The 21888-nt window shown below is 49.0% G+C and overlaps 1 protein-coding gene across 6 annotated transcripts in view; it reads right to left on the reverse strand.

The window, feature by feature from the left end:
- JADE2 (jade family PHD finger 2) overlaps positions 1 to 21888 on the reverse strand; it is an 85934-nt gene that overhangs the window by 25312 nt on the left and 38734 nt on the right. For 5 of the 6 annotated variants that reach the window (XM_062002953.1, XM_062002951.1, XM_062002952.1 and 2 more), the window contains exons 5-6: positions 17020 to 17189; positions 4367 to 4578 (exon numbers count right to left, since the gene is read on the reverse strand). In XM_062002953.1, the coding sequence (XP_061858937.1) occupies positions 4367 to 4578; positions 17020 to 17189 (382 nt within the window). Of the gene's footprint in view, positions 1 to 4366; positions 4579 to 16256; positions 16793 to 17019; positions 17190 to 21888 lie in introns of those variants that run through there. The other variant, XM_062002955.1, reaches the window with a different exon arrangement.

A 21888-nucleotide genomic window follows, 5' to 3' on the forward strand; every position in this document is an offset into this window, starting at 1 on the left:
AAATGTGCTGTGTATTGTGCCAAACACCCATCCAGCTCCAGGTGGAGGGTGGGCAACAAGGCTTCTCCATCAGAGCCCCCAGCACCAGCAGCTCTGCGGTGCAGACAGCTGCCCGCTCACCTCCTGCCTGTTTCTGAACAGCTACCAGATGCAGGACAACCTGGAAAAGTAAGAAATGCCACGCAGAGAAAATGTCTGAGGTAGCTGAGGGCTGAAAAGCCACAACCCCATGATTGAGAAAGATGGCCACACTGGTTACACAGCCAACATAGCCTAAAGGGGAAGTGAAAATAACTACAGAAAGGTAAAAAGGGGAAACTGATAGTCATGAATATAAATCAGAAGGAAGGAATCATAAAAGATAATAAATCTAAAGGAGGCGAGGGCAAGTCTATGGCCGAGAGAGAACTAAAGGGCTGGGGTCACCCGCAGAGCTCTTCAACCTGCTGTGATAGCACAGGACACAAAAAAGCCAAAGTGCTTCATAAATATTTCTCTTCCATTCTTGGGGAAGAGCCAAGATGATAAGCTGTGTCACACAACGGTGATGATCAAGGACTTTCCACTTTGGCCGTAACTTATGACTGTATTAAATAGCTACTACTAAAACTAGACAGTTTTGAACTGGCAGGTCCTGATAATTCACACTTAAAGGGTTTTCAGAGGGTGGCAGACAGCTGCCTCGGGCAGTAACGTGGGGCTGTGTCACTGTTACAAGTGAGGGGATGCCATTAATTCTGGCTGCTCTGACATCCTGCCAGAAGGCAAGCTTGCAGTGCCAGGCAGATCACGACCCCCAGTGCTGCTGGCTGGAAACCGAACCCAGGCATTTGTCAACTCACTCCTTGAAGTTTACCCCCTGGAAGAGCAGCTTTTCATCCTGCAGCTGCAGGTGACTGTCACTGTGAGGGACAGTGCTGCTGGTGGGGACAGGGGTACAGGGGGCACGTGGAGACACGTGAGCGTGGGAAAAGTGTGTCTTCGGTCTTCACTGGCCAAGAACAGGCTTTGTAACATGACTTTCAGTTGCCTCAGAGCACAAATTGACTCAAGAGTGATTTCCAAGGGGCAAAAGCCACTTCATGAACAGATTATTGGGATAATAAGGAATTAAGGGAGGTAATGTTATTGCTGTGGGTCTACATGGTTCACAGAGACTTAACTGTGTGTTTCACAGCACCTCCAAATCTGACAGATAAATCATTTCTGTAACAGAGTTTTATAAAACATATGATTTAGTACCAGATAAAAATCAGTCTGGTATGTATTACTGGGAGAATAAACCGGCAGATCGATCTCAAAATCCCATGGAAAACAGGAATTACAAGCAGGTGTGCATCTTTAACTCCTGGTTATTTATTCCTGAAGCAATCTTAGAGCAGCTGAATGAGGAACAAGAGCAAGTGCAGAGTCCTGCACCTGGGGAGGAACAACCCCATGCAGCAGTACAGGCTGGGGGATAATCTGATGGAATGCAGCTCTATGGAGAGGGACCTGGGAGTGCTGGTGGGCAGCAAACTAAACATGAGCCAGCAATGTGCCCTTGTGGCCAAGGAGGTCAATGGCATCCTAGGGAGCCAGAAGAGTATGGCCAGCAGGTTGAGGGAGTTTATCCACCCTGGCCCCAATTCTGCCCTGGTGAGGCCTCATCTGAAGTACTGTGTCCAGTTCTGGGCTCCCCAGTTCAAGAGAGACAAGGAACTGCTGGAGAGAGGCCAGTGCAAGGCCATCAAGATCAGGGGACTGGAACATCTTTCTGATGAGGAAAGGCTGCAAGAACTCGGGCTGTTTAGCCTGCAGAAAACAAGGCTGAGAGAGAATCTTACCAATGCTGATAAATACCTAAAGGGTGAGCATCGAGAGGATGGGGTCAATTTTTTTTCTGTAGTGTCCAGTGACAGGACAAGGGGTAATGGGCACAAGCTGGAAAACAGAAAGTTCCACTGGAACATAAAGGAAAGCTTCTTTGCTGTTGAGGTGAGGGAGCCCTGGCACACGCTGACCAGGGAAGGTGTGGAGTCCTGTTCTCTGGAGGTTTCCAAACCCACCTAGAGATGTTCCTGTGCAACCTGATCTAGGTGAACCTGTATTAGCAGGGAGTTGGGCTGGATGATCTCTGGAGCTTGTTTCCAACCCCCATCATTCTGGGATTCTGTGAAAGGGAAATTCTTCTCCTAGGAGCAAATACTATAGGACATCTTTCCTGAAGAAGAGTGGCTCCAGAAATGAGTTATCAGCTAAACATGGTCTCCCAGTGCAACAGTCAGAAGGTGCTCCAGACACACATAGCCAGAGGAATGCTGAGTATGAGCAGAGCAACTATTTTTATCAGTGTGCCTGTCATGGGCTCAGCATCACCAAGAAGGGGATGCTGGAAACATGGGGAGGATGCTGAGCCATGGAAAAGCTTAGTGCAGTCCTTGTAACCAAGGGAGGGCTCAGCCATGTCCCCATGCCAGGGAATGGGAACTCAGCAATGGCAGGACTATGGTGTAGGGGCTGGGAACTGGAGCTGGATCAACCTCATGCTACACTGAAGTGCAATGTTGCCACCACGAGAGCAATGAACCACAACGATTTAGCAGCGGCAGGGGTAAGATTCTTCCTCACTGAGATTTTTTAAATGAAGATTGCATGTGTTTTCTAAAAGCTACGCTTCATAGGAATTAATTAATAGCAAGCTTCAATGGCTTGTGTTATTCAGCAGATATGATTACAATGATCCCTTCCCCCACCATAACCCACTAACATGTGTCTGAGAACAACCTTGCCTCTGCTCCTGCCCACTGGGATGTAGGAGGTCAAGGCATTTGGCTTTGAATTAGGCATGGCTCCACCATGGCCCGTGGACCCTGGCTCCCCTCAGCCACTGCCTGAGGCCATGAAGCCTGTAGCATTGGCACACAGATGCCTGCAGGAAAGCCCAACCCACAACAGGTTTCAGACAGGAGGTTGGCAAAGGCACAGTGCAGGTTAGGTAAGAAACATAATGCCATATTGTGGCTCTAGCCTTTGTGGCTTAGGGTGTAAATTGGGGCAGAGATTAAATCACAGGCATCTCATGGGCTGGCATCATGCTTAGGGCTGGACTCTGCTCCCTGAAAACAGTAGAAAATCTCCCTTTTCTTTCAATAGCCCTGAAATCCAGCCCATCACAACCCCTCCTGCAGCACCACTCTGCTCCCAGCAGCACGGCTGCTGCCGGACACAGAGTCACAGGTAGGTATGTCCCCATGGCAGCCTCGTGCATGTTGACCATCTCCCACCCACATCTGCCAGCCCACAGCCTAGCACTGCCACTTGGGCTTGTTAAAAGAAACACACTCAACACAAAAAAACCACCCTACTCCAACCAGGAATCGTCCTGCTATTTTGTGGAATCTGATTCACTGATGGAAACCATTCAAAACACCCACCTCCCGCAACTATAGATATCTCCAGCACTCTCCCACCTCCAGGAAGCACTGATGGAAAAGCTGCCCAAAAGATGAGCAAATGGCTCTTTTCAGAGGAAAGAAAAAAAAAAATCCTTCACACAGAGGATGAAGGTCAGGAGTTGCTGCTGCCATCCCAGCACCGTGCAGCACCTTCCCCTTTAAGTACAACTAGTAAAACCTCCCTGGACCCATGCAGGGGACCTGGGAGACCTTCACACGGCTGCCTTCTCCCCATCAAGGTTTCCCCAAGTGCAGCTGCCCACAGACTCCCCCCCAGCAAGGGCCTGAAGCGTTTGCATTCAATGCTAAAAATAATTTTCTTTTCCCTCAGGCAGCAAAATAAAATGAAATTCTACATTCATACAGTAGGCAAGCTGGGACAGAAACACTCTGATGTGAGACAGCATTAGTGGAGCTGGAAAGCCCTAGTACCACCATATAATGCTGCAGAGGAGGAGGAAGAGGCTGGAGGTCTGCGCAAGGCCACTCCTCCAGTGAGTGCAGGGTGAGTGCAGGGTGAGTGCAGGGCTGCAGACATGAATCCCTCCCAGCCCACCAGCCAGTCCCATACAGTGCTGGTCAACCTGTGTGCTTAAAGGTCCCATGGCTGCAGTTTCATAACAAAAGATAGGGTAAGAGGAGGCATAAAATAAAATATCCCAGAGAACCAAGAGGAGGTTTGCAGGAAGTGATTTTCAACCTCTGGCCATTTATGAGGGGCTGGGGCAGGTTTGCTGTCTGCCAGCTATCCAAGACCCTGTTTGCTGTCCTCACTCCATTGGAGATGCATGGGGAATCCATAAGAAATGCTTAACAGGGGTCTCCAGCAACTTGGGGAAAGGGGGATGGGTGGGGATGGAATGAACTCAGCAGAGGGTACAGGAGAATGATGTTCCTACACCTTGCTCTCCCCTGCGGCGGGGACTCACCTGGTGCACACAGACGTTGCACTTGTCGCAGAACACCATCTCGTTGCCGTCCTCCCCCTCGGGTGAGCGGCACACGTCGCACACCACATCCTCGTCATACTCGATGCCTAAGCCCTCCTCTGTTTCGATGGCGATGTTCATGTTCTCATAGCACATGGTCTCCAGCTCCTCCAGCACTCGCTCCAGGGTGATCTCATCCAGCTCGGGCTTTTCTGCAAGGCAGAAGGGAGAGGAGGACACTGATGCAGCTCCGGTGTGGGAGCCCACCTGCCTTCAGGGAGCATTTTGCAAAGGGCTCAGCATTTTAGACTGCAACTCAAGAGGCAAATCCATGGCGATAGTAAGAGCACTGATTCAGAAAACGGTTGCTTCTAACTCAGGATGCAGTTTGTGTTTCATGGACAGTAACAAAATATTGCTGCTGGCTGAGAGGAAAGAAACCCATTCAGCTGAAGCAATGCGGATAATTAGGTCTGACAGTTTAAATGTTCAAGGAGACAAGTTTTGCAAAGATGCTTTCTGCAGTGAGGGCTCAGACAAGCTCTGGCAACACAAAGTCAATGCTTTAATTGTCAAGATTGAAAATTGACCCTTTTAAGGCCAATTAAATGGAACTGTAAAACTGAAGCCAAAGGTTGAAACCAAGGACAAATAAGTTTGTTTTTTTCCCAGTCAGGTTTATCAGAATCAAAAGGTCAGACACTACTGTGTTGTCTTTTACTCCCCCCTATACCAGGATGTTTAGTGGAAAGAAGTGGCAGAAGTGTTTTACCAGAGGTTTCTCCGGAGTGACAATCAGGAACACAAGACTAATTACCAGGAGAAGCTTTTTCAGAGAAGCAACCTCTAGCAGCTGGATACCCAGCCACTGTTACGAAGCGGATGCTGCTGCCAGGAGCTCAGCAGCACTGAAACGGTGCTACACTGAACACTGCTCCCAAAAGCACTACCTCACACCTGCACACAGAGATCCTGAGGCCACAAAAGCAACATAAGGTCACTCCAGGTAAGGAAAAAAAGAAGAAAAAATCTTTTAGCAGCAGGAGTGAGGATGTCCATGAGGGGTAAGAGACAGAATTAAGCCCCCACTGCATCCCGTCTCCCTGTGACCACTATTTCAGCACCGGGGAAGGCACAAACATGGGGACAGAGATGCCAGTGGGGTGTAATAAGGAACTTTTAATCTTTGTATTTCATTTGTGTGTATTACCTGTGATTATGGCCAGGATGCTGTAGAAAGCAAGAGATAGTGGAGGAGCCTGCCCCACACTGCTGCCCACCTTGCTTGTTGCAAGGCAACAGGAGAAAATACCTCATTTATGGGCAGAAAACAGGAAAAAAGGGCTTGAGAAAGTACCAATAAGAAGCAGTTATTAACAAAATGTTCTGCAATACATTAGGCATGCTGGGCATCTCTCCAGCCACTGTGTGATGTCCCTGTCCATGGCTGAGCTCTGGGGTCCTGGGGCTGGGGAGGGACAAGGCCATGAGGGGTCCCAGGAAGTGTTCCCAGCACCTTGGCCGGATGAGGCTGACAAGGGCTGCACCTTCCCCCAACAACTCTGTCAAGGAGGAAAGCAACCCGTAGGCGAGCTCGGCAGGCAAACACACCATTGTCTGCCTATTTAAGCTCTTCCCCAATGTTTTGCATTGGCATGGCTTCCCTTGGCTTGACAAGTCTGTGCAAACATCTAGCCTGGCATTTTACACGTCTATGTCAAGTCTGAGATACCATCTAAGACAGACAACACTGTTCCCTATCACAACCCTTTCAAGCGCTCGGGCTGCTGTGCTGCAACATGCCAAGGAACCTGCCAATACCTGTTTCACTACTGAGCAGCCCTGGCGATGGGCACGGGACTTGTGCAGAGCCCTGGGCTGGCACAGGCTGCCCAGGGCTGCCAGGGCTCAGCGATGTGGAGTGTCCTGTGCTGGCACAGTTGCACAACGAGCCCTGCACACCGCAGCCGGGACACAGCTGCTGGCTTGCTCTTGGCACCGTGACAGTCAGATGCATCAGGGCAGGGAGTGGGCTACAGATAAACCAGGACATTATTTTTGCCTTAATGGTGTCCCTTTATAAACATGCTGCCCGAGCTCCACTTGCTCCATGGAGAGCCACAAGCTATGACTTTATGTGAGCATTAAACAAGCCCAGCAAGAATATATTCCTCTTGGCCTGTGTTTCAAGTCCGCATCTGTGACTATGATCTCAGGCACTGGAGTGTCAGCTTGGTGTTACTCCCTTTATCCCAACACTTCAGGCTCTGCTCTCTCTGCTGTTCTGGAAAGCAAAAATGATCACTGAAGTGTCACCAGTGTTCTTCCCTGTGTGCTATGGCGAGAGGTCAAACACGGAGCTGGCAGCTGCAGGCAGTGTGGAGAAAGAAAGCGATGGGGGTTTCCATGGGAATCACATCCCTGACCTGCTGGCAGGGCCAGGATCATGCTGGCATCACCAGGGCCACCACCACTCCTGTTTCACATGCAGTAGAAAGAATTGCCTCCCATCCCATCTCCTGCATTTCCCACCTGCAGCCATGTCCCAGCATCACTAGCGTAACCCTGCGGAGAAACTCCCTGTCGATCCCAAATCCCTCACACTGCCGTGAGCCCAGCACCCCAGCGGGGTTTCCCCATCAGCCTCCGCCCCAATGTGGTTGTTACACCATTCCATCGAAAAATATAGATCTCTCCCTCCCTCCCTCCCGCACACGCTCTCACACTCCATTTAGATGTAATTACATCAGGAATTCGTTTGCCAAGCGCCATTCAGAATACCTCGGAGCTTATTGAATTGACAATTGCACTTGATGGGGATGAAGCGATTAATCGTTTATGAAACAGTAAACAATGGGGCCTGGGGGTGAAGTGCTTTTTCCATTTGTGCTCCATTTATCTCCTTCTGCCTCCTATAAAGTTTGTGCTATTACATTCCATTCATAAAATTGTCATCTTTTTGGCTGAGAAAATAGGATCTGTATTGATCATGGCCAGTTAAATAGCAAAACCAAAAAAACTCCACACCACCAAAACACTCCCCGTGTACAAGTGACATTGTTGTTGTCCCCAGCGACAGAAAGCAAAGACCCAGATACTAATCTTGGCTACCATGAATAAATCCAGTGACTTGCAGGGAGTATGTCACACTTGAGACCATCACCAGGACCATGGACTCTACCTGCTGAACAAGATAAAGGCATTTTACCTGGTTAAAGTATGCCAGAGTTTTCTACAAAAGATGGGGAGAACGCAAAGCTTTTCTGAACCTCCACAGCAAAGGGCAGTTTAGTTGCACACTTCTCCATAGTTCCTGTCCAGAGGGACACAGGTAGAAGTGAGAATTCCATCTCACACCAATATAATCACAGAATCATAGAATTGTTTTGGCTGGAAGAGACCTTTAAGATCACAGAGTCCAGCCTTGGTCCCAGCCCCATCACCCACTAGAATATTTCCCTAAGCGCAACATCCACCCTCTCTGACTCCACCACCTCCCTGGGCAGCCCATTCCAATGCCTGACAACCCTTTCAGTAAAGAAATTCCTCCTCACATGCAGCATCAACCTCCCCTGGCACAACTTTAGGCCATTTCCTCTTATTCTATTGCTTGTTACTAGGGAGAACAGACCAACCCCTGCCTTGCTACAACTTCCTTTCAGGTAGTTGTAGAGTGATAAGGTCTCCCTTGAGCCTTCTTTTCTGCAGGCTAAACAGTCCCAGATCCCTCAGCCATTCCTCATATGAGACATGCTCCAAATCCTTTACTGGCTTGGTAGCCCACCCCTGTATCCTCTCCAGCACCTCAATGTCCTTGTAGAGAGGAGCCCAAAACTTGGCCGCAGTATCCGAGGTGTGGCCTCACCAAAGCCAAGTACAGGGCAATGATCACCTCCTTCCTCCTGCTGACAACACTGTTCCTAATATAGGCCAGGATGCCTTTGGCCTTCTTGGCCACCTGGGCACACTGCTGACTCATGTTCAGCCGCTGTCAACCTACACTCCCAGGTCCCTCTCTGCCTGGCAGCTTTCCAGCCACTCCTCCCCAAGCCTGTAGCACTGCTGGGGGTTGCTGTGGCCCAAGTGCAGGATCTGGCACTTGGCCTTATTGAAACTCATGGAACTGACCTTGGCCCAGCCATCCAACCTAACTAGATCTCTCTGTAAAGCTTCTGTACCCTCACGCAGATCGACACTTCCACCCAGCTTGGTGTCATCTGCACACTTAGTAAGGGTATACTCTATCCCCTCTTCCAGATCATTAATAAAGATGTTAAACAGGAGTGGCCCCAGCACTGAGCCCTGGGGACACCACTCATGATCGGCCACCAACTGGATTTGACTCCACTGAGAATCACCCATAGTCTGGAGACATGTTCAAAACACTAACACATGAGTAGAAGGGTCTATGTGCCATCACTCTCCCCAGGAGGCCACATTTAAATATTTTATCCCCAAGGAGCTGGGATCACTGGGCTGGCACTGAAGCCACAGTGCTGGGCCTGGAAGAAGCACCAGGCACATTCCTTTCCACAACACTGCTCTCTGTTATAATTATTTCTGTAATATCGTAATTTATGTGGCATGAAGGAGCAATATCCTTCTGCTAAATGAATTCTCAACTACTCCTTGTTGTGGTGTGAGCCGACTCACTGTGCAGGCAGGAAAAAAAAAAGCTGGAGAGCCACCTTTCACAAAACAGAGACCTATTTCTGACTAAACTCTGCTCCACTAAAATCAATTTACTGAAACAATAAATCCTTTTACCCTGTGGAGGATACCTGGAGATAAAACAGCTCATGAACAAACAGTCATCAGGACTGCAGGCTGTGCCATTAGCTGATTCACAAGCTATAAACCTGGGAGTCTACTTTTCAGTAAAAATACACATAAACAAGAAAAATTACTGTTTGGTTTGTTTTGGGTTTTTTTTTCAAGGAAAGGAAAGCACTGGTGAGATGATGTAGGCTTGTCTCTTGGTATCTTTGAAAAACTGAGAGTGAACGGACACCAGCTGCCTGATGGGATAGAGGTGTTCACACACAGCATGGGGACCACAGGCTCCTGAGGTCTCCTTCCAGTTCACTGTCCCTCCAGCTCACCCTGGGTGAGTCACCTCTGACCTGTCTGCTTCAGCTTCTGCCATGGTAAAACGTGCTGAGAATCCTTCCCCGCTTGGAGGCTGGGAGTATGAAAGCAACTCAAAGGTAAAAAGCCCTGAGTTTAGGCACTGCTGTGCAGGATACTTAGGGAGAAGCACAATTTGCCTCTGAATGATACCAGCAGCTGAGGACCCATGTGCTGAAGGTATCTGTGAGGACACCAGCCAGCTGGGTATCCCAGGGCCTGTCCCAAGCATCTTTTGCAAAGGGGATGAGTGACAACCACCCAAACACCACACCAGACCATGTGTGACTCCCTCAGCCACCTCTAACCCATCTCCTGCAGGCACAAAATGCTTGGGACATGCAACAATTTCTCTTTTATCAATGTTAGTTATAAACAGCCCCATAATGTAAAGTGTGACCAACAAACCAAACAGCAACAGGCAACCTGCACAAGCTGAGCATCCCTGGTGAAACTTCTAGATATTTTGTTACAAACACAGCCTGCTAATGCACTTAAAAGATTTACAGGAACCAATTACCACCCTTTCTGCCACCCACCGACATCAATTACTGCTCAAATGTAAGATGATGACAAAATGTTTTAGAAGCTGCTTTATAAGCTGCTGTCTCTCCCCAGCGATGCTCAGCACTGACAGAGCTGTCCTGGAGCACTTCTGGTGAAAGCCTCCTTGCTCTATCCTGCAGCAAAACTCTGAGTATTGCTGGAAACGACTGCAATTACTGTGAGGAATTTATTGAAACAGCAAAACAATCACTTGACGTAAAAACCGATTGAGCTGAAAAACGTGGAGGTAAAATGTCTAAAGCTTCTCCTGCTAATTCCAGCCCTACTAATCTGTACATTAACATGGTTTTCCTGCAATATCTGTTTCCAAAAGGAGTTAAGTAAGCTTAGCTTTCCATTCCGGAGACTCATGGTGCTCTCAACTCTCCCAACAACTTAAGGAATTGCCACCTGAAAATATTTCTGGATTTTCTTGCTTAAAGGCCAGGGGTATTTTCACACAAAACTAGCTTGGATTATTTAAGCCTGAATTCTTCTTTTTCCTCCCCCTGTTCCCTTCAGTCACTCTGTGCTGCGGCACCCCAGATCACTGCTGCATCTCCCCTGGCCAGCAGCCGTGTGGCTCCCACTTCTGCAGGAGTACTGTGGCCGGCACTGGCAGAGGTGATCACGGGGCTGATGCTGTTCACCCTGAAGAGCAGAAGCCCTGTGCACCCCTCTCCAGCTCTCCAAGATCCCTGTCGTGCTGCTCGGGAACTCTCCCAGGGCCAGCCATGGTGGGCTCTCACCTTCATGATTTCTGATTGCCGTAATTTCTGTGCCTCTTTACCCTCTGGGCTCATTGACTTCCCTGTTTACAAGGTGAGCTCTGCTCTCACATTGAATTGGAGGATGGACCCTGACCCTGCTGAGCAGCAGGCCACCATTAAGTGTGAGCACCCACCCATGGGCAGCTCAGGCAAGTCCTCCTCCCATTGATACCAATGGTGTTAATCCAGATCAAGGGTGATGTAAATGAGAACAGCTTAGGGCACTAAATCTGTTTCCAAGCAACTTCTACACTGTACATCAGTAGCTGTATTAAATACATCTATTGCTTGTAATCATAGAATTGTTTTGGTTGGAAAAAGCCTTGAAGATCGAGTCCAACCACTCACCTCACACTGCCAAGCCCCATCACTAAACCATGTCCCTCAGCACCTCAGCTTTGCAGTATCTCCAGGGATGGGGGCTCCACCACCTCCCTGGGCAGCCTATGCCAGTGTCTAATATCTCTTTTGGTGAAAAAGTTCTTCCTAAACTCCAAACTAAACATCCCCTGGCATAACTTCAGGCCATTTCCTCTTGTCTCTCGTTACCTGGGAGAAGAGACCAAACCCACTTCACTACAATCTCCTGTCAGGGAGTTGTACAGAGGGATCACATCTCCCCTCAGCCTCCCTTTTCTCCAGACTAAACACCATCAGCTCCTTTAGCCTCTCTCCATCAGACTTGTTCTCCAAATCCTTCACCAGCTTCATTGACCACCTCTGGAAAGACTCCAGCACCTCAGTGTCTCTGAGTGAGGGGCCCAAAAATGAACACAATATTTGAGGTGCAGCCTTACCAGTGCCCAGTACAGGGGCATAATCACTGCCCTGGTCCTGCTGGCCACACTGTTTCTGATGCCAGTTTGACAGGCTTTGGGATGGCCTTGCACAGCAGATGGAGCCTGGCTCTGGTGATTGGCACCCATGGGTGGGTGGCAGCTGCATGGGGATAGGCTCTGCCTGGGAAGTGTAAACCTTCTTCCTTGGGGGGAGAAAAGGCTCCTTGAATCCCAAAAGCGTGTGGTGGGCTGGGGACAGCCTTGAACAGGGATACCCAGAGCTACCAGGGAGGTAAGCAGCTGCTCTCCAGGGCATGTGCTTAATGTCAGCCTCTGCTCCATTGAGCACATCTTCCCCGAGGTCACTCCACTGACTTCAGTTTATTCCACATCTACTTGACCAATCTCACCTCCTCCAAGGGAGGTATCATCTCATTAGCACGCAGACATATCTCAAGTATGCAGTGACGAATTCCCCCTGGAGCTTCAAAAGCAATACACGTGACCTTTGCATGTTCCTGCCATAAAATACCAGGAACACCTCCAGCTCCCAAGATAGAAGCTGTGGTAGGCATATGTGAGCAGCATACACCATATGGATTAAGTCAAGGGAATACTTAGAAACCTCGACTCTGCCTTCAGCAAAATTGATTCCGGCAACGTTTTTAGCAATTTCTTGAGGATTTTCTGTGTATTTATGAAGTGCTCATCACTGCCAAGGGATCTTTCAGCCTTAGTCTTTGAAGTCTCTCTAGCCTCACTCTTACAATGGCTTTGGATTTAGCAGAGATCACAAAATATAGCATAAAATGTTAAAATAAAAATGAAGAGTTAAGGCATGGCTCCTCTCTAAAAGGAAAAGGCCTGTGCTGCCTGGAGTGGCATGTACATAACTTCGGTTCAGGCTTTCATTCAAACTACTTCAGACCCATTTTTTTTACAGTCTCATATTGAAGCAGCAACAAATAAAACATTTAGGCATGCTTAAATATTGATTTCATCTCTAGCACACAGAAGTTCTTAAAACAGCACATTTCTACCAAGTGCAATAACAGCTACTGAGACATCTTACTGAGGGGTTCAAAACTATATAAAGCTGGTTTATGTGTAAAACTTCTGCTTTTCAGAGCAATTCCACCTCTCTGGGAGAGGAGTCGGGCCATGCACAGAGAGCTGGAGGTATCTGGAAGTTTATCTGATCTCAGTGATAAAATTCCAACCCTGGAGTGACCTAAAAAGGACTGGAAAAGGCATGTGCTATGTGCTACATGGATCAACGCTGCGCTAACAGCAAAGCGAGACAGATGACCTCATAGGTGTTTTCCAGCTCTCCTCCCCACAGCTCCTCAGGAGCCTGTTGGCGATCAGGATTCTTCTTTGTCATTAAATATTTTGGGACTGACACATTATGCCCCTGGACTGCCCAGTGACAACAGCTCAACTAAACACCCAGGAGGAATTGAAACTTCTGCATTTCTCTTGACACTGGAACTCCTGACTTCTCTAAATAAGAGGAGAGGCTGCAATTCTCCAGTTAAGTCATGCTAATGATCTCAAGAGATTAGCAAAGATGGTTTGGAAATCTCAGCATGTCATTCATGTCGAGGGCTTCCAGGAGAAAGTGCTATTTACAGACTGGCTTCAGACCAACCTGCCTTGAGACCAACCTAGGCAAACAGCAATCTTCTGCTTTGGTTGGTGAAGGGCACCTAAATCCTACACCTGCTGCGTCTGGCTGCATGACTTCTCCCATGTGGGAAGCCCAGGAGGCAAGCAGCCCAGGAGGCGAGCACCAATAGCAACAGCTTTCCTCTATGAGCACCCAAAACCCATCACTTCCATAGGCAGGAACGTACATCCCCCCAAAGCAACAGCCCTGGTGCCCTGCAGCCTCCATGGTCTGGCCCCTTGCAGCACCCATCCCAGCTGGTGTGGGTGACACGACTGTGGTCCCACAGCTACCAGCACCCATCCTGTTCCCTGCCTGTCAGACCCCCCGCTCCCCGTGGCGTTGGGGATAGGGTAACTAATCAATGCCACATATCACATATCAGTCACTGGACAAAACACTAGTCCTCACACTGCTAGGTAAGTCGGGAGGGCTTGGGGGGGATGGGGTAAAATACCAGAATCCTTCAGGCTGAAGCCATATCTGTGCTGCCACTCAGCGGGATCTCGACTGGCTTCAGAGTTGGGCAGAGGGGAACCTCATGAGGTTCAACAAGGACAAATGCAGAGTCCTGCACCTGGGAAAGAAACAACCTCACACACCAGTACAAGATGGGGGTCGAACTGCTGAAGAGCAGCTCTGCAGAGAGAGACCTGGGAGTCCTGATTGATAATAAACTAAATACGAGCCAGCAATGTGCCCTTGTGGCCAAGAAGGCCAATGGCATCCTGGGATGCATCAAGAAGAGTGTGGCCAGCAGGTCAAGGGAGGTTCTTCTCCCTCTCTACTCTGCCCTGGTGAGGCCTCATCTGGAGTCCTGTGTCCAGTTCAGGGCTCCTCAGCTCAAGAGGGACTGGGAAGTGCTGGAGAGAGTCCAGCGCAGGGCGACCAAGATGGAACATCTTTCATACGAGGAAAGACTGTGGGACTTGGGGCTGTTTAGTCTGGAGAAGAGGAGATTGAGGGATGATCTTATTAACATTTATAAATATCTATAGGGTGGGTGTCAGGAGGTTGGGACATCCCTTTTTTCTATAGTAGCTAGTAACAGGACAAGGGGTAATGGGATGAAGCTGGAACACAAAAAGTTCCACTTAAACGTAAGAAAAAACTATTTCCCCGTTCAGGTGAGGGAGCCCTGGCACAGGCTGCCCAGAGGGGTTGTGGAATCTCCTTCCTTGGAGGTCTTCAAGACCCGCCTGGACATGTTCCTATGTGACCTGATCTAGGTGACGCTGCTTCTGCAGGGGGGTTGGACTAGATGATCTCTAAAGGTCCCTTCCAACCCCTACCATTCTATGATTCTATATCTGCAGTGGATTTCATGTGCCAAACATTGGTTTTCAAAGCTGCTCTCTCCTCAACATATTTAAGGCTCACCCAGTAATTACAGAGTCCTTTCAGCAACAGAACTGGGCTGGAGAATCAGCTGATGGACAGGGAGGTTCTCTGTATTACTACTGCTGAAATCCCCTGGGTTTGTTATCACCATCTGTGGTTGGTTACGGTAGGAGGACTGAGGGGCTTTGTCAGAGACTCTGGTCCCACCCAGCCTGGTGCTGTACAAACACCTCCTAAGGACTGTCCTTGAAAAACTTGACTGGCTGATAAGTGACAAGGAGCTGGAGGAAGAAAAATGCAGCTTGCTCAAAATGGCACACAGTGTCAGCAGCAACACATGGCCCATGTCTCGACATGGGGTTCAAGTTGTGCTTTCAGAGATGCTGCGATGCCAGCCACCACAACGTGCCTGTAAGGAGGGGACTATCAGGGGTGTATGGCTGTGACCATGGTCAAGCTCCCCTCCTAATGCCAATACACTCCCATGGAAGTGGTGCTGGTGAAGCTGCCTCTCTCCCCCAGCACACTAAGGTTTGGCACACACCAGCCCGAAGGTGACTGCCACAGGTGCATTCCTGCCCCAACAGCACTTATCTCAGCTCAACTTTCTAGACACCTATCAGCTTGGCAGATCCACATCTGAAAACCATTTAAGACACTGCATTTGCAAAACATCACTTTGAAGAAGCAATAAAATGAGACAAATTTGACCCAATTGAGCTGGAGATTCCAAATCCCTGTTGTCTTTCTAGAGACTTAAGAAATATGAGGGAACTACAGAAAACCTCCTCTGGAGCCCAGAGACATCTCTGACAGCCACCCAGTTGCAGAGATGGTGAGGGAAATGCAGCAGGAAATGCAGTGAAAGCATGTGGAGTCAAAAAGATGATCAGTGTGGTTCAACACTTCATGCAGTAATGACAGCTGTGCAGAGTTGGGAAGGGTGGATACTCTGCAAGGTATCTGAACAGGCCAGAGCCACTCAGCTTTGCCCAAAAGCACACTCTGCTCTGCCCGAAGACCTGACTGTAGCTGCCAGTATCTCAAAACCTGGGTGTGCTAATGACAGACCTGAGGCTGCTAATACAGGATGAGGTAACGAGGGCAAAGCTGACTGAGATTTGCAAGTGATACTATGGACTCCACATCACCAAGACCATGGGAAATCCAATACACAGGATACGTATAACAGATAATAAAGCACATTCTAAAAGCTGTCTTAACAACTTCTTCAAGGTCTTGGAGATCATGGTAACAACATTTGGTTGTAAATCTTGAGTACATCAGAAGAACAGAAATCTTCCGCAACCAAGAGCAGCCAATGTGGTAGACAACTTCTGAGCTTGTTTATGCTCCATGCAAGCTTAGTGATCTAAAGCTTACTGATCTAAAGCTTACTCAACTAAAGCTTACTGCAGTCTTACTGAATCTCACCAGCAGACCGAAATTCAGCACAGTCTTCCTGTTCAGCACTGCACAATCCTGTCTGCTCAAGCACTTGATAACATACTTTTTGTCCCACCCTTGAAAGACCTTCGCAACGGGGAGTAATACTTCATGTAGGCACGCTTCAGCTTTCACTGACCTCACAAGGTGAATGTTTTATTGTGTTGTTATTCTTACCTGCGTGGCAGCAGCCACACCACAGCAACACTTACCTAACAAGGACTGGAAAATCTCTACACAGTCTGGCAGGAATACACACCCACATGTCTGTGCCAGTGATTCTGCCCAGCAGACCATGCTAAGCACTAGTGCCAATGGTCAAATTCCAAGTCCAGGTACTTGCACTCAGCTGAAATGCACTAATGGATTCTAAGAATGTGCAGTGATATAACAGCACTGATGCAGGCAATGTTATGCTGTGATATTTAGAGACAACTGGGAAAGGAGGAGCAACTCAGTCCAGCATTTCTGATAATTACAAACTTTTACTAGAAAATCCTCTTTCCTCTGACTCCATGTGCCCAGTTGTTGACAGCTGGAGAAATCCTGAAGAGATGGTTCCAAAACAGGTCAGTCAAAGGGAAAAGAGTCAGGCTTAAGACCCATCCTGACCAACATCTCCGGCAGTACAGATGCTGCACAGATCGCTCCAGGAGATGACGACGGTCATAAAATCAGAGTATAGCCATGAGAGATCTGCATCTATGGATTCTTCTGCAAATCAGACCCCTGCTCCATGGGGCATGCTGCACTGTTCCCATCATCATCTGGTCTGCCTCATTCTCCTGGCACCATGTCTCAAAACCCCTACGTGAGTGAGAAGCGTAGAGATACATTCAAGAACTTGTGGTCTCTTTTGGAGAGTCTTAATGAAGATTACTTTTTCAAGGCTTTTTATTCTACCTGATTACTTCAAAAGTCTGAATGTCCACTCTGGGATGCCTAGGAAAGGAGAAAAACAATAGCAACACTCACCCATCTCCTTGAGCTCCATATTAACAAGCTCCAACCAGCAAGCATCGAGCTCATCCAGGTCATAGCGGCTCATTCCTTGCAAGTAAGTCCTTGTAGCTTCTGAAATCTCAGAGCCAGGCAGGTTACTCGGTGGAACCTGTGAAGGTGAGTTCTCCAGCTGGGGTATGATCCTGGAAGAAAAAAGAAGTTGAGAAAGAGTTTGCTTAAGTACTGCATTTCTTGCCATGGAGGGTGAGACCACATCAGGTACAAATCTGATGCTAAGAAAGCAAGCTCTGGAAAATCAAAAGGGCTTTGTGAGCTTGGTGTCATCTCCTGTGCCTTGGAAGCTCCAAGCATCACAGCTTAGACACAAACACTACCTCAGAGACTGCTGGTCCGAGCACCTTACGCGATGATTTGAGTTGGGATGTGTCAAAAGGAGTTAATCTTCAGAAAACACCGAGCACAGCCCGGTTGTCAGCTCCCCTTCCCAGGAGCTCAGACCTGGAGTCTGTCTCAGAGAAAAGCAGCACAAGGAGACAGCAGCACTGTGTCCGCTGCTGAGGGCCAGCCCAAGTCCAGCGCAGCTCTTGCACCCGCTGGACTGGCTTTCAGGTTGGTGCCATGGCCACTCGCCTCGGGCTCTGGTCAGGAGGGGAAGGAGAAGTCTGGGAGTCAGCAATTTGATTTTTTGCCGCCATCTCCCTCAGTGTATTCTTCCCTGCAGATCAGTGGTGTAACACCAACGCCTTCAGAAACACAGCTGGCATCAGTGCTGCACACAGGCTGTACCACCGCGTCTCACTCTTCCTGAGCACCCTGTGACGATTTTGGTACAAACCAGCCCACTCTCTGCATGGCTCCAGGCTGCAGGGCAGCAACGGGTGGCCATGAACGGGTGGCTCCTAGTGCTGGGCTCTCTGCAGGAACGCAAATGCTCTGCAATAGCTCCAACTCCCCCTCACACCACCAGAAATTAAGCCACTTTCCCACTTTACATGGCTTCCTTCTTCCTTCCTGCCTCATATTACCACCAGCTTGCTTGCAATGGCCTCCTACATGTTTGAGTTCCCTGAGTCAAATAACTTGACCTATTGCTACAGCTGCTGGCATCAATCTCATGTTGCTTCACCTGATGTAAGAGAGCTGCTTCTTCCCTTAGCAGCTCGCAGAGGGGCTCACAGGGCACTATCCCACCAGAGCAGAAATAGACTGTTTGAGAGAAATACACTGTTCTGCCTGTAAAACCAGGTAATCTGATGAGCCAGGGCTGTTACAAATAGTGATGCTTTTGCCCAGAGACAGTGGTCCTGCCAGCGAGGGGGGGACTGTGGCACCATCCCATCCCTGCTCCACGGCCATGAAGGAGCATCCCGCACCCACCCGAAAGGCAAGATGCATCAGAGACATGGGCTAAACACAGGGACAGGGTTATAGCAAGGGCCTCTGCCTATCACACTGCTGACCCGACTCTCCTCAGCCCATAGGCAGGACGGTGGCACTGATGCAGACACTGTGTTCGGCACTGCCACAGTGCTGCACCCTCTTTGCCTCATGGGTGGGTTTAAGCGCAGTGCTCTGTCCTAGTTCCATTTAGAAACATGAGCTCAGCCCTGCCCAAAGTGCTCGGCAGGGAGCAGAAGCATCTGTCAAGTGTCTCCAGATGTCTCCAAGGGCTGCAGAAAGTCCCAGCTTCCCCCCTCTCCCAGCCCAGGACCTGGCTGCAGGAAAGATGAGTTATAATTTGGCAGCCAGAAGTTGCTCAGCTTTCTTCCTGACAAGGCAGGCAGTTTCAGCTGGGCTCTCTGCTTCCAGCCCCACTGCACCGAAGTTAACTGATGAGCTCAGGCTAAGAGATGACCCCAGCACATTTATGTGGCAACTTTACCTACAACTTTTCCCTTTCACTTACGGAAATTAATCCTTTACATGAGAAAAACGAGGTCCAATGGATACAATGGTCCAAATACTCATGGCAACAGTGACTTCTCCAGCCATTAACTTCTTGGAAGGAATTACTGCTGATTTACTGGGGCACAACAATCAGACCCTGGTCCTTGACTGCTGAGATGAGATGTCTGACCTGCTCTGTGCAGGAATCCACTCCCCAATGCACCCTTTGCAGGCACAGTGACCCCTGAGTTACAACACTCTCCAGCTATGCCCTTGTGACCAAGACCCAGCATGTCAGACTTTCAGTAGCACATTGCTGCTGTGACAGGCAGCACTTTGGCAGGCTCAGCAATGGAGAACATCCCATGGTGGTCTGTGAGATTCGTTCTGAGCTCTCTCTGATCACAACCACAGGGATGAGAAGAGGAGCTGCCTCATCTGCTGCAAACTCCCTGCCCAGAAAGCGAACAGGCGCTGGCTGTCAGCTTTCCTGCCTTTTCTTGGTAACTCTGCAGCAACATGCATGACACTTGCCATGCACACATCAACGGTGTCACACATAATGACATGCAAGCAGAGGACGAGCTGGAAATGAAAAGCAGCCTGTGGTGCCAGCTGACAGATCTCTGTGCAGTTGGGAGCTGGAGCTCACTGCAGTATTTGCGCAGCTCACGTTTCCTCCCTGAAATACCAGCTCCCTGCACAAATGTCAACACAGAAAGACACCACAAGAAAACAAACAAGCAAACAGCAACCCGCTCCAGCACGCTGTCTCCTTCCAAGCAGTTTCTGCCACACAAAGCTTGAGGATCCAGCCTTCTTCTTGTACCAGTGCCAGCTGTGAAGCCTGTTGGCCCCTGCAAGGCTTTTACCTGTTTTCTACCCTGACGTGTGAGTTACTGTCAGAGCTTTGATTGCCTCATGCTTTATGACGTCTCTGATGCAAAGCCATTTGTGCCCATCACATCATTAGATGAATCTTGCTATCAGATGCTCCAAGATCTATAAGGGACCCTGGGAACCAACTCGTGCATAGCTGCCCTCAGGAATGTGACCCAAGGTTTGCCCAAGTTTGGGAAGGACACCTGTGGCAGGGCAGGAAAATGAACTCAGAGTTTCTCTGGACCCAGACATGTAGATTAACTGATGCCTTGGCAGTCACAACCATTGGAAGCACTTCCAGAGGAGCTAGCAGCAGAAGAAACAGTAATTCATTTGCTCAAGAGGGAAACATCACGAAAGGGGCTCTTTTGCCTCACTCTCCCCACCAGTCAATTAAAAATAAAGACATGTCCTAATACTCTGATAAGGACATCTCCAGACCTCTGTTTAGAATCTGAAAATAACCTCATGAAAAGACAGCTCTCAGAGAGTCACTAGATTTTAAAACAAGACCACTGTAATCCAGGACAGGGCTTGGGGATTCAGTAATGTCTGTATTTAATGCAGACAGCAGTAATAACACTGAACTCAGCCATTCTCTAGTCAGGCTTCAGGACTGTCTGCCATCCAAGGAGCTCCCAAACCCCTAAAATAGAAAGGAGTCACTGGTGCAATGTGGTCCAAGGACTGAACCTCTGCGTGCCCCCAGCACAGGTCCAGCTCTGCTGTGCAGGGTGCCAGGCCCTTGCTGGATCAGCAGGCTGGGCACAGTGCTCCAAGGAGCTGGCTCACAGCTGCTGAGGAAAGAAAAATCCTCCCAGCTGTGAGGAATGCTGCTGTTGAAAGAGCTGCTGAGCGGGCACGGGGCCGGTGCCGTGAGCCTGCATTAAGCCGTGTTACACAAGCTGCTGCCCAACGGCTGGCTGCAACAGGTGCCAGCCCAGCCATGGCCAGTTGCTCGGGAGAAAGAAGCTGCTATTCTTAGCCTGGCATAAAAGTGCAAAGATTAATGCTGTGTGTACACATCAAAGGAGAGGCCTGAACAGGTCACTCACTGTATCCACAGGCACTGGAAGGCACTTAGCTTGGTAAGGATGGTGAGGATGATTGGAGAAATCTGTGGAGTTGTCTATGATGTGGGACATACGAGAGGTGAGCTGCCAGTGTGCAGAACACAGTGCCCAGGACACCAGACCCATCATATGTGTATGTTGCACCAGGGGAGGTTTAGACTGGAAATCAGGAAGAACTTTTTTACTGAGAGAGTTGTTAAATGCTGGCAGAGGCTGCACAGGAGAGGTGGTGGAGTCCCCATCCCTGGAGATATTTAAAAGACACACAGATGAGGTGCTGAGGGACGTGGTTTAGTTTAGTGGTGGGCTTGGCAGTGTGAGGTGAGTGGCTGCACTCAATGATCTTCATGTTTTTTTCTAACCAGAATGATTCTATGATTCTATGGAAAGGACTTCTGCTGAACCTGACGCTCAGAGGTGGGAAAGGCATGACTCTCCCTGGTGAGGCGGCTGCCTGCCAAACACCGAGCTCCCCAAAACCTGGATGTGTATTTACACTCTGATGTCGCTTTGCACAGGCCCTGTGATGCAGAGATCACAGGGAGCTTCGCGGAGTCACTGACGGTAACAGCACAAAAGCTCCATGTTCAGCTCATCCTAACATCAAATGGAGTTTGCTTTAACAAGAACTGGAAAGTACACAGCAACTCTGCTTCCACTCACATCACTGACTATGAAGATCAAATTAGTTAGGATACAAAGACCTAACAGTGTGCTCCACGTGCTTTCTGGTGCTCAGTTAAAAGGTTTGAAACATGTCAATATAGCAACGGCGGGTGCCTCCCCACACCTGGAAATACATTTTGGAGAGGGTTGATCAAGTGCTGTTGCACTTGGTGACCATAGCACCACATTGCCTCCACAGCTCCTACCTCACTGCAGCACACTTCTGTAAGGAATAAGCATTAATATGAAACGTACCTTCATAGGAGAACCACTAAATTGTACTTTTAGAAGTTCCTCTTCATGGGCAAGACCCCTTGTCCCCACATCTATCTGGCAGCATGGGCTGGCATCCCCCAGAGTTAATTTGGGCTCA

This window comes from Colius striatus, chromosome 9 (assembly GCF_028858725.1).
Source record: "Colius striatus isolate bColStr4 chromosome 9, bColStr4.1.hap1, whole genome shotgun sequence".
Taxonomy (NCBI): domain Eukaryota; kingdom Metazoa; phylum Chordata; class Aves; order Coliiformes; family Coliidae; genus Colius; species Colius striatus.